The following is a 12,702-nucleotide window of genomic DNA, read 5'->3' as shown; positions in this document are numbered from 1 at the left end:
GAGACATCATGGGAAGAAAAATGACAAAATGTAGACATGCATACATTAAACATATTTTTCTAAGAGAAGATTGTTTTTGAAAACTGTGAGATTACAAAAGCTGAGGATGCACAAGCATAATTAGCCACTTATACAGTATAAACTGGACCTTTTCAGCACTCATTGAGAACTGAAATGTGTCCATATCTCCTAATGTTAAAAAGTTAATGTGAAATTGGCTGGTCAGATTCTGTATTTGTTTACTTGTTCTTTAATCACATATTTACTCAATAAATTATGATTTGATAATAATTTTTTTATTGCTTTTTATTTTATGTTTTAGATACATTTGTATTAAAACTGAAACTTGTGTGGAAGCAAGTGGAAGCAAAAAGATTTTTAATAGATGATTTAATCACCGGTTCCTTTTCAACTGCTTCTCTGATGCTGTCACTGAAACAAACTAAGCCTGATTCACAAAGTCATTACTTTTTGTTGTAGATAATGGTGGTGGGAACTGAGCAGTAGAGGCTTTGAATTTGCTTGGATTAATGTGGCAGATTAGTCTTTGGGACCAAAGGGTCTCTTGGAGAGGGGTGTAAGTTCCTCGGAGCTTAGGCATCACTATCATGCAACATCAGCCCTTATCGACAGAGATAATCCTCAGTTTGTAGAGGACCACTTCTGTAACCCCGTGAATCAGGCAGGTGGCTCACATCTCAAGTAGCTTTGTACTGTTTGGACCAGAGGCACGTCTGAAGAGACTGTGGGTGAGGGGCAGCATTTGACTGCATTGGATGAAGAGCATGTGGGACTTGTACTACACTGAGACTTTAGCTTTGAGGAGTTGTCAAGGAAACTCTACTTTAGCTCAGGAAGTCTAACTCAAAACTCTCTATGCATTTAATCAGATCTTTCTCTCCGTTTTTAGTTTCACTTATTTCCCTGACATGGTATGCTGTTGGAAACCGGTAAATGCAAGTGAATATGTTTCATTTGTTTGATGAAAGGTTTGCCTAATATAATCCTGCTAATGATGTTTCCACATCTGAGATTCCTCTTGGTGACTGGCAGGTTGAATTAAACTCGCCTTAAGTAAGCTATAAATATTTGAAAAACTTTTTACGTCTCACCCCCAGGATTTCACTGAAAACTGTTTAATTCTAGTTATTGTACTCACACCTCAAAATTACACCATGGCACATATGGTTTTCTACTAGCTGAATATCTGACCTTCTTGATCTCATTTATTTCACCTCGACAAGGTAATTTGCTGGCAAACACGCAAATTAGGGCTGAGTATCATTTGAAATATACAATATCAATACCAGTATCCTTAAAATGATACAGGCACCCACTTAATTTGACATCTTGGCATGCTGAACTGTTAGCTGCATCAGTTGCACCATACTCGACTTCACCACACCGCAGACTGTGTTGATTGGCCCACTACTACAGTAAATCGAAAACTAAATAAAAGTTTGGCTGTGAGCAGTCTCATACATATTATCATTTCTTTCACAGATCTGAGTATGAAAAGAATCAAATGCTTACTAGAGACTGGAAAAGTTTAGACACTACTTTGTACTGGGTTATTTCATTTGACACTTCTGCGGTATCAATAGCCGACATCCAGGTAAATTACACTTCACTGAAATATCTCAGCTATTACAAATGTTCATAATACCAAGAAGATGACTCCTAATGACTTTGGTGACTTCCTGACTCTTCTGTCTCTGGTGACATTTTGTACAGGCATTTGTGTTCCCTGCAAAAAGAAGCATAATCACTTTGCTGATCCCCTGACTTTTCATCCAGCACTGTTATCAGTTCAGATTTTCATATTGGCCAATACTTTGCACTATAGTAAAATAGTTCCAAAATAATGAAATTCCCATCAGCCTCAGCTGTATTTTGTGTTTAGTGCTCATTAGAAAACATTAGCAATGCAAACAAAGCAAATTAAGATATCGATCATGGTAAACGTATATACTGACTTAACTTCACATTAGCATTTCATTTTGACTGTGTTAGCATTGTCGTCCTCAGTTGTGCTGTGAGAAAAATGATAAGCATCCCTCTAACTTTGGTAACATAAAATTTGTTTTTCTCTAAAGGTCATCTTCGCCTTTTGTACTCCAAAAAGATCTGTGAACCATAAGCAGGGGGGCACAGAGAGTTGTGAGGGAGGTCCAGGGCTCTCACCAATTATTCGTTTTCTCCATGATTTGTCTTACTGATGTGTCTGAAAATTGCTAAGATGGGCTGAATCCCAACTCTGGCCTCCGAAGCTCCTGGGTGGCCAGTCAGTCAGCAGACACCAGCTATCTCCCTCAGCATTGGTGTCACACCAGAGCCCTAATCTGTTTGGCAAGCAAACGACATTGTTGTTGTCATTAGTCTCTGGAGGCCTCCTGAGACTCCTGAGGGTCAGAAGTAGCTTGTTTAGTTACTGAGGCACACTGGTTTGGTCCAGGGAGAACAGAAGGGTGAGGGTCAGTGCAGGTGTCTAATGTGGCTTTCACTCATTTAACATGGAATAGAATACTCTAAAATTTTTTATTTTTGCTTTATTGTCATTGTAAGGACAGCAAACAACGGAATTGGAAGGGTGTGTGAGCCTTTCTCCACGCTACCATACTGTATGTGTGTGTTATACAGCTCAGCATTTACTGCTGTTGGTGCTATGGTGTTTTCAAGTGGAGCTGCTGGCAGATGTTGGACCACACTGAATGAAATTCCGTTGTCTGAACTGAACTGAATGTGGACTGGGTGTTGCTTTGGTATGGTTTACACCCAAACAATGATAATTGCCTGAAATTTGTGCGTGTGTATTTGCTTTAAGCATGAGGCTTTTAAAGAGCCATCACAAAAACTATCTGAGCGTGTGTTTGTACTTTTGACATTTCTATTATGCTCACATGTGTAAGTTATCAGGAGGAGTAGTCCTGTCTAGACCAGTGATAAGTTTTAACACGAATGTCCCATGGACCAATATATAAACACCTTCCCCTCTAGAACAACAAGACAGTACCTAAATTACAAAAACAATACAGATGCCTAAAAGACAAAAAAGAGATAAATGGCAAGAGTCAAACGTGGTGTAAAGACATCTGGACCCGTCACAGCTGTACCCGTATTCTGGCAAAGAAACCAGCACATTTCATCAGACCACCACACCACCACTACCGCCGCAAGCAATTAGTTCAGCATGGCTTATATCTCGACCCGTCTCTCTCCCTGTGGGAAGGATGACCAATTAGGCTTCGGAGGGGAATGCAGGGGGAGAGAGCCAAAGAATGAGAGAAATGTAAACCCAAAGTGAAAGGCTGGGGAAAATATCAGCCGCTTGCTAAATAACAATGGACAACTCGAGTCAGCGAGGGGACTATCGACAGCCCTCAGACCAGCCAGAGACACAGTTGTTTGAAATCGTCAGTCTTGTGCCATACTCGAAGGGGGTAAACAGTGGGTGGACGCGCCCTCTGAGAAAATTTTCACTAAGTCGTGTGTGTGGCATGGTTGGCAGTGTATGTTGTAGAATATATACACTATGTACACTACACTACTATCCTCAAGGCTGTCAAGTGTTGATCTCTGATCTCTTCTCTCTCTCCACTTCAGTTGTAGAATCACCGATACTGATTTTTTTTTTTTTTTTTTAGATTGGTCAGTATGCATTTCTGTGTGCGTTAACGTTTTTAGAAAGATCCCTTAAATTTGGTGATTTTTACAAGGTGCGGACTGAGCCGAACACTTAGCAGCTGAAAAATAAACTTTTCAGTGCTTTCTGGTAGGGACAATGTTCCTGAATAGCTGGCAGTTCTGCACTGTTGCTGCTTGCTGTTAGCCAACATAAATACTGATATATCTGTGATGAGCTAATATTGGCCAAATACCAACCCAGCAATTTATCAGCTCTTAATTGACCTGCAACTTTATTAAAATTAAATTAAATTTTTACTAATCTCTCATGTGATTTGTTATCCCCTCTGTTTGTTGATTTGCAGAAAGCTAAGGTTTAACATTAACAAACTGTTTTGTTCAAGTGACCCGGAAAGTCATGACAGTGAACATGTGAGTTTTGCTATTTTGAAAGTTGTTAATTTTTGGAAATACCCTGAGAATTAAAGGAATTGTTTGGGCTTTTTAGAGGTGTATTACTTGAAGTCTGTCAGACGCGTAGTTTCCCCAGTTTGGGGAAGCTGCAGAAGAACATATTGAGCCTAAAACAAAAAGTATCAATATCAGTTTAAGTGCATGTTGTTTTTGGAATATTTTCTACCTAGCCATAAGGCAGCACTATCCGAGCTGTTACAAGTTCTCCTCAAAGCCACTAATTTTATCTTGCAGAACAAAAGTTGCTAACACTTACTTTGATCTATTTTTTTGTGGTATTGTCTGACTCCAGTGTTTTAAAAGGTTAATTCTGAGTCATCACATTTCTTGGTGGCTTTTGTTAAAAAGCTACACCTAACAAGACTCATTAAGGTGTTCAAAATGTTTCAGATTCAATAAATAAGATTGTAAACTCTCCAAAAGACGTTTTGTCTTTTTTTTTTATTTACGAAGGATGAAAATTCCACCTGCATTGAATTTTACAACAGAGAGTTTTTCTTTCCCCTTGGGTGGTGACTATCATAAAAACTGTAATATTTTCAGGTCCTGGGGGTAAAGCACTTTGATGAAGTGTGAGTGAGCTTTTGCACATTTTTCTCTGCTTCCATAGTATCAGTGAAAAACAATGATTATCCTCTCAAGGCTGAATCAGAAACATATGCCTATCACAGTGTGCAATCTGTGGCAATAAAGCTTTTGTGGCTGTTGAACGCATGTAAATTGCATTAAGTCATCAAGAGAAAAATGGTGATATGCTGTGAGGGCATACGCACTTGGGACTTGTGTTAGATCAAGGACTTTGGAAATTAGTAGTGAGGTATGCAGGCTTCTTACCTCTTCCAAGTGTATTCCCGTGTGCCTGCTACACGCCCCTCCTCCTCTGTGAGTCTGTCTCAAATCAGGTTTGGAGTTCCTCAGCTGCTTGATGTTTAGATTTTCAACAGTTAAGTTACAGAGAATTTGTTGAACTGCAAAGTTTTTATCACAAAGGCAATAACTAATAAATAATACGAGACAAAACATTTTCACATCATTTAAAAAGTTAGACTGTCCAGCCAGAGTTGTCTTCTTTCTTCTCCAACTGTGTTACGTTCTTCCCTTTTTCCCTATTCTGCATAGCGAAATGCATCTCATTTTCACACACTTTTGCACACAGTTTGTGACCTAATACAGTTTCAGAAAGCATATGAAATACATACAAATAACACATGAAATGCATATCCTACATGCATATTTTTCTCCGAAACAGGCATTTAAATCAGAGATAGTCGGTTGTTAAAAGTTTGCAGATGGCTTGGCTTTGTCAGGATGACATGGTGTTATGCAGTAGAATATCTAACCAATGAGGTCCTTAAAGGATTGGTATATTTCTATATTTATCCTATTGTTAGCAAATCCCGTGGAAGGATTTGAAAAGACCAAAACCAACAACATGTTGTCCAAGTTTGTTCCAGCTGAAGACTTTTTTTTGTAAATATTCAGATATTCGATTAAATTTCTAAATTAACGCAAACGTTGCTCAAACAGAAGTAACCAGCATATTTGTTTGGGAACGATTTTCTGCTGTGGATTAATACACGTTTGTGTTGAATTGGTTTGTGTTTGCTAATTTTTTGGACATTAATGGTACTTGGTGGCAAAGAAAACTGAGCTGTAGCAGGTCTTGGACACACAGATTTATTAGGTTCATTTCATTGTTGCTTTTAGTCTTTTCATGGAGATTTGTTGACAGTAAAGCCATCTGATTTCATTTTTTCATTTTTCCTTCCTACAGGGATGCTGGTGGTGATCGTACTGCTTCTCATAGCCATCGTAGTGATTGGTGTGTGGCCTGTGTAGCAGGCGAGGACAACAGTGATCATGGACCTACACTGAACTACAATGGCAATACAGAATGCCAGTTTAAAACCTTTGCATCCACATGCTCACATTTACAGATGTAATTTAACACTGCCTATCGTCAGATTTTATTTTGTTATTCTTTCTTTTCACATTGAGACAAAGGTCACAAAGGTTACAAAGGTGCCAGTGGTGGCGGAGGCAGTGTAAAATGAAAACTTAACTCCTTCAACAGCACAGTTTCATTTTCCTATACAGAAAGTGGTTTAGTTGGGTGAGAGGAATTAGTGACCCTGCAGAAGACTTTCTTTTTTTAAATAGAATATATTGCTTAGGTGTAAATTGTTCTCTTAAACTGTTGTTCAAGTCTCTGACTCATTAAATGTATTAAATGGTTAAATTATTTGGAGGTTTCTAAACATTTAAAAAATATTTTTAGCCTGGACTTTGGCGAATGTTGACCCAACAGTAGGACCTCCCGCAGGTAGCAGGAGCTTTCCTCTCATAAGTCTGTCTGTGGTCTGGCCTGAGGTTCACACTGGCTACAGTAATTCCGCAAGCTTTGCAGTATTCACACTCACTTATATTTACCCATGCATTACTGTAGCAGCTGTAATGTTGTCATTTGTCTTGGGATTTTATAACGTTTATAGAATAGCTTTCAGCCAAAACAAACAGCTCGACTATGTTACTAACATGGCTGTTTTCCTTCCTTGTAAATCAATTCAGCTTGTAATTTCTAATAAATGACAGTTCCAGTTAATAGTCCCTGGACCCCACTCTGTCTGCGTTAATGCTCAAGGCTTACTCTACAGGACTGCAATGTTGTGTAACATGATATTTGGCTGGAGTCTGACAAAGTTTGAACACTTTTATACCACTTCCATACTTCCATAGTGAAATCTTTGGGGGGGTTAACCATTTGTGGCAAATGGAGATAAGCGTAACTATATTCCATAGTATTTACTTACTAACTTAGTAAAGCCAGTTATTAAAATGAACAGAGGCAAATGGTTTTTCAATGTAACAAGAGTTTATTTCAACTGAAGATCTGAATTAAGTTCTACCAGATTGGTGTGTTCAGTAGTTATTATTTCCTTCTTTAATGGCAACAATCTAAACAACCACAAACAAGTAAAAAAAAAATGAAAAAGACAATAAAATCCACAATGTCTTGTGTCATTAAATATATTCATATATAATAACCATAATATATTAGTACGCATCGTAAAACAACATTGCAAAAAGTCTTGGCAATGGTGACAATTAAACAACATTTACAATTCATAGTATGAACACAAAGCAATGCTTTGACAGGTATGTGTATAGCGTTTCATCGGGAAGCTTGTCAAACCATTGCTCATTAGACAGATGTAAAATTAACAGCAAGAGGCTACAGGAACTAAAGAAGTGTGATTACAGATTACATTGTGCCAAACAGAAAAACAATGACATTTTATGTTATGCTGTGGGATTAACAAAGGATGGCAGGAGCATGTAGAAATGCTGTATATGTGAATATGCTGGAGAAGCCAGCACGTAGCATCATGATGGACTGACATCACAATCATTTGACTGATTGTACAGTAAAGTAAAAATATGCTGCATCAAACCATAGATGTAAATATTGTGAAGTACCTCGGCGACAAAATCACTTGTTATCTTACAGCTGCACCCAGGTTATTTTTGATTTCTCATGGTTTGAAAAGCTCTCCTAATTTGTCATGATCTAGAAAGCAGTTCAGTCCATTTGGGAAAATGTGCAGGATGGGAATCAGAATTTTTTTACCATTCAAAGCAAAATTAGGTGAGAGTCCATTAGATTAACACTCTGTGTCCTGAAAAAACCTTAATAATCTTCCTCTCAGTTACTTGTGCTGAGGGACAGTTTAAAATATGCTAAATGTGATTTCGTGATACAAAAATAATATCAACATCAAACATGTTTTGGGATGCACTGAAAGCAACCCTAATGTATGATACACCAGATACACTGTGGGCTTTCACAAACCTGAGCTTTTACCACGCATTCCTTTCAGAAATCCCAACTGAACTGCATACAAATAAATGAGCTATGTGGTTTGAAATAAGCAGCGTCGAGTGATTGCAATTCACCCCGTTTCTCCCTGTGCGAGTGTTGAAGTGAAGAGAATTAATGTGACAGGTCAATGGGACACTGCAGCTTCTGACTGGTCGCACAGTCTCCTCTTAGTGAATGTACAGTCATGCATTGTGTTTGCTAAAGAGTGTATAGTGTAACGGTATTTAACTGTAATCTCACCGTACTGTAGGAACTATTCTAGATGCATACAAGCCAGTGTGAAGGGCATTTCAAAAAACACATTTAAGTAACTGATGAGCACATTTCAAGGCGCAGTTAGCAGTAAAGTTTTAATTTTTTGCATTCTGAATAATTTCTGCTCCGCATGAGGTAAGGACATTTTTCTTTTCATACAATACAGAACTGATCTTGCTCCACATAAAAAGCAGCTTTTCAGATTTAGTTATTTGTAGCTACCCACACTGTACTATTCTAGATGCAGAGAACATTTTTTTTAATCTTTTGTCTTATTCATGCAAATTTTTAAAGATATATTTGGACACATGTTACAAAGTTTTTTTTCACAACCTGGTGTGGAAGAATACATTTCTAAAGAGACATACATAAATCTGCGTTGCACTTGAGACATTACATGCACGTCTATGTCAGTATCCTCTGAGAACGTGATGCACTTGCAGCTGCATGACAATAATGTTGCATCCACTTGGACAATGACCTACCTTGGGTAACAGCACTGATAATTTTGTAGTGGAACAAGTAAATATTATTTCTAAGGGGTAGCTGAAATGAATTAAAACCAACATATGACAATTTATTTTACAGTCAACTTAAGAACCAATCTTTATTATTGTTATTTATTTCTATTAGCGCTACCCAAAGAACCATTCACAATTTTGTGAATATTTTCATAGCACCTTATAACCGTATAATATATTTGCCTGGCCTCTTGTCCTTTTGTAAGTCAGTTGTTAAACTCCTGTTGTGAAATTAACAATAATAATAATCACAGTAACTGCAAGTACAGAAAGTGAACTCAGTGATTTTCAATTCAGTTTGCCTTCCCTCCTCCCCAAAAAGCAGAATTTTAACATTAGTACCATGAGCAGCACCAGTTAGTGGAATGAACATTACAGTCTCACATGAGAAGCATACACATGCAGGTTTGTACAAATACTGAACAACCAAAATTTAACCAGGGAAGTCTGATGTCACAAATGGAAAGTGAAAATATGCTCAGGTCAAAAATACGTTAGTCAGAGTTGTGTCTTATCCTTGGTTCTTTTCTGTCACGTATTCTAAATGTCCTGACAGGTAAAAATGCTGGACAACGTTTCTTGTTTCTTGAGTTGCAGAATTTGTACAGTGAGGGAAATGAGTGGCAGCTCAGAGAAAACTAAATGTCTTTTGCATTTCTGTGGCTTCAAACAATAGTTTTTATGGCACAAGTCTTAATAAAGAAAATATTTCTGCCTCAATAAGATCAGTCAAGACAAGCTTGTTTCTTAGCTAAGAATACAATAAGAAAACCATGCAGAGGCAAAGTTGCAGTGGTAATTAAGTGGCTTTTTCTGTGACATTTTGCACCAGCAGAAACTGTCCATAAAATTAAAACATAAAATATAATGATTTCATACTGAGATAAAGAAAATGAACACAAATAACTTTATATGCTGGTAATAGGTGCAAATTCGGCAAATCCACAAGAGAGACAAAATCTCAAAGTAAAATAAACCATAAAACCAAATCTGCAATGTGAGCTCCTTCAACAAAAGTTCACTAGAAAAACAAATCATCCTAAATAATTCTCTTCATGCTTCTACAGAAAAAAGCAGCGACATAAACAGTCTCTTGTCTGTCTGTGGTCCTCTCTCTGCCTCTCATTCACTTTTATTATTATTATTTTTTAAATGACCCGCTCAGCTTTCTCTTGAATTGCTCTCCCATTTCCAGCATCATTTCCGTTTTTTTCTCCCTATGGTTTCTTGCACTTGCCTTTCTTCTCGCGCTGCTGGAACTTCCTGAGTCTGCGTGCCCATGTGTCCCTCCACTGGATGACCAGGCTTCCTTTGTCTGCCACCACTCCACTCTGCCCTGGGGAGTCCTCGTCGTTCCCCAGCAGCAGGTACTTCTTCCCAGGTTTGATCTTGGGACACTTGCAGGCCACATCTTTGGCACGGACCCACAGGAACTGGTCGCCACGGCGGATGCGGCTCTCGCCCTGCTTGTAGACGGAGATGATGTTGACTGTGAACTTCCACCACTCCCCGGCTTTGTCTGCCTTCAGGATGTGCACCTGGACAGCTGTAGAGTGAGGTTGGGGATCATAAGAGATGACACGTTGTTACTTAATGTCAGATTTCGTACATTCAGCTGTTATCTCAGCTGTAAACTCTGCATCCTCAACAAGACAAACAACTATGCTAGTAACTGTGTTAGGCTGTAATTAAGCGGCAGCAATTCCTTCAGCTAAATGCTAACAAAACAAAAAATGTAAACCTGCCGGTGCCGCTGGAGGACAAGTAAGTGGATCACTAAGAGCAATAGGGTTCACCTCATGAATGTCTGTACAACACTGCATGGCAATCCATCTTATAGTTGTTGACATATTTCGGCCTGGACCAAACCCTGAAGTACACTGGGTTTGCCCACAACTTCCTGCTTCATGCCGTGCATTTACCTTTTCTTTTCAACATTCTTTCCATGTCTTAAAGGGTAATACAATCCAGTCTGTCATCGGATATTTGTCATGACAGGAAAATAAGATATTGCATGAAGATATGCATCTGTTTTTATTATTTTAATGAGAACTTTCTCTTTGCTTTAGTTTGCTGCATCAGCTTCTCACCACCACATTCAAAGATCTCTGTCACAATCGAAGGATAGGCTCTTTTTTCTTCCAAGCACACTGGCTGTTTTTCCAACTGTGGTCATTATTCAAACATCAGCACACTGTGTCCTCAGCGACCATGAGCATAGAGTTGGCAGCTAAAATCCCATCAGTGAAACCCATGCTGTGGCATAGAGGGATCATGTCACAGTATCCAGACTTTGACACCCTCTGAGAGGATTTGGTCTTCATATCACCAAATTCCTCATTTACTTAAATTTCTTTAGTTTAACTGCATTAATGCTACAAAAAGTCAGTTTACTTCATACAAAATTCTTATTACGTGGTCCAACAGTTTCATAAACCTCCCATCTGAATTGGGAGTTGCATCCAACAATTTTTGTAAGTCCCAAAACTAACAAACTAACAAGCTTGCTTACTTCACATATCGATTTGTGTGGTGGTGTGGGATTTGTACTGCTTATTAACACAATACCAGTACCAGTACCAACAAAGTGGGCTGTAGCTGCTGTGGAAGGAGGCCAATCACAAGTTACAATAAATCAAAGCATCCTTGCAGTGACTGTCTGCAAGAAAAACCATGTAGGTTTGAAAACTACTTGGGACTGTGTTATTTCAGTGGATACTTTTAAAGTATCAACTTAATAGTCTATTGTGAAAGATAAAGTGTCAGATTAAGAAGGCTACAGCTGTCAGATACACATATAATCAACATCCAACATTTGGACTGGACAGGACCTTCCTGCAAGCTGGATATTTTCCTGATATTCAGTGGACTTTCACAGCACTTGCATCATGAAGCATAAAATATGGATGCTGTTATTAAAGAAAAAAATGTTTTGTTTTTTTTTTTGACAGCAATGAATACAGTAGGAATGTTTTAGAGAGCATCCAGCTCGATGTGGGCATCATCACTGGCTCAGTCCTCAGGTCATCAAATTAGCATCAGCTGCTAACAGCTGACAATATAAAATCCACATAATGATCACTGGTAAACATTTAATGAGCACCCATATGCTGTGAATCCCAATAAATTGCACTCGTGATGTAAATACTGTTTTTATCCTGTGGAAAAGGTTAGTCTAAGCACAAACTATGATATATAGCTCCCCATGCATTATGTCCATTACTACTGACAGCACAGTGTGATTTGTAATGTGATTAGGAGGCAGGGTAGGGCTATTAAAGACGTTAGCTGGAAAGACACTAAGTGATATCACATGATGAATCGACTCGTATGGCCCTGAGAGAGCGAGCAAAGAGAGGGTTGCCTCTCATGGATCCCAACCCTGCATGTATCAATATGTATTATATTGACCAGATCTCTATTAAGTTCCATTATACTTCGCCTGTGCTTACGGGACAGCTTTCGGAATGAACTGCTGCGTTACAGGGTCAACTGTTTCACCTTCAGCATTGGAGCTAATGGAGTTGAACATCATGGCAGTATGAAGATTATATCCTGTATTCAGGGCAGGTTTTCATCCATATCCGTATTGGACCACTGCCATGGAAGTCGCACTTTATGGATGGTGAAGATCTAAAGCTGACTCTAAAACTTCTTGACTTGAGAAATGGAAAACACATCTGTTTCTCGGTTATACTTCTAGTTTCCAGCACTGTTGATATTTTTGCCACATCAAGGGTCAGTTCAAAATCTGTTGAAGCTTCCTGAGGAACTGAGGTGTCCACCTTACCTTGCTTTTACAATTACAGTGTAAATGTGGGTATGGAGATGTGAAGTGTGAGAGACTACTGGTACTGGCAAAATTTTTGACCCACTCTGAGTTTCCATAAATGTTTTTTCTTTGAACAATATCCTCAATGTTGTTCCACAAAGACATCTGCCAAGCGT

At 38.6% G+C, this 12,702-nt stretch overlaps 2 protein-coding genes across 3 annotated transcripts in view; one reads left to right on the top strand and one right to left on the bottom strand.

Moving 5' to 3' along the window:
- Window positions 1–6,700, top strand: part of stx8 (syntaxin 8) — a 40,756-nt gene extending 34,056 nt beyond the window's left edge. Inside the window, exon 8 of the mRNA XM_046410510.1 lies at window positions 5,873–6,700. Within this exon, the coding sequence (XP_046266466.1) occupies window positions 5,873–5,937 (65 nt within the window). The 3' untranslated portion in view covers window positions 5,938–6,700. The remainder of the gene's footprint in view (window positions 1–5,872) is intronic.
- A 251-nt stretch (window positions 6,701–6,951) lies between these two features.
- Window positions 6,952–12,702, bottom strand: part of ntn1a (netrin 1a) — a 60,112-nt gene continuing 54,361 nt past the window's right edge. For both annotated transcript variants that reach the window (XM_046410497.1, XM_046410488.1), the window contains exon 7: window positions 6,952–10,300. In XM_046410497.1, coding sequence (XP_046266453.1) covers window positions 9,972–10,300 — 329 coding nt within the window. In that variant the 3' untranslated portion in view covers window positions 6,952–9,971. The remainder of the gene's footprint in view (window positions 10,301–12,702) is intronic.

Source organism: Scatophagus argus, chromosome 2 (genome assembly GCF_020382885.2).
Source record: "Scatophagus argus isolate fScaArg1 chromosome 2, fScaArg1.pri, whole genome shotgun sequence".
NCBI classification, from domain to species: domain Eukaryota; kingdom Metazoa; phylum Chordata; class Actinopteri; family Scatophagidae; genus Scatophagus; species Scatophagus argus.
This window is presented reverse-complemented; position numbering and strand designations above follow the sequence as displayed.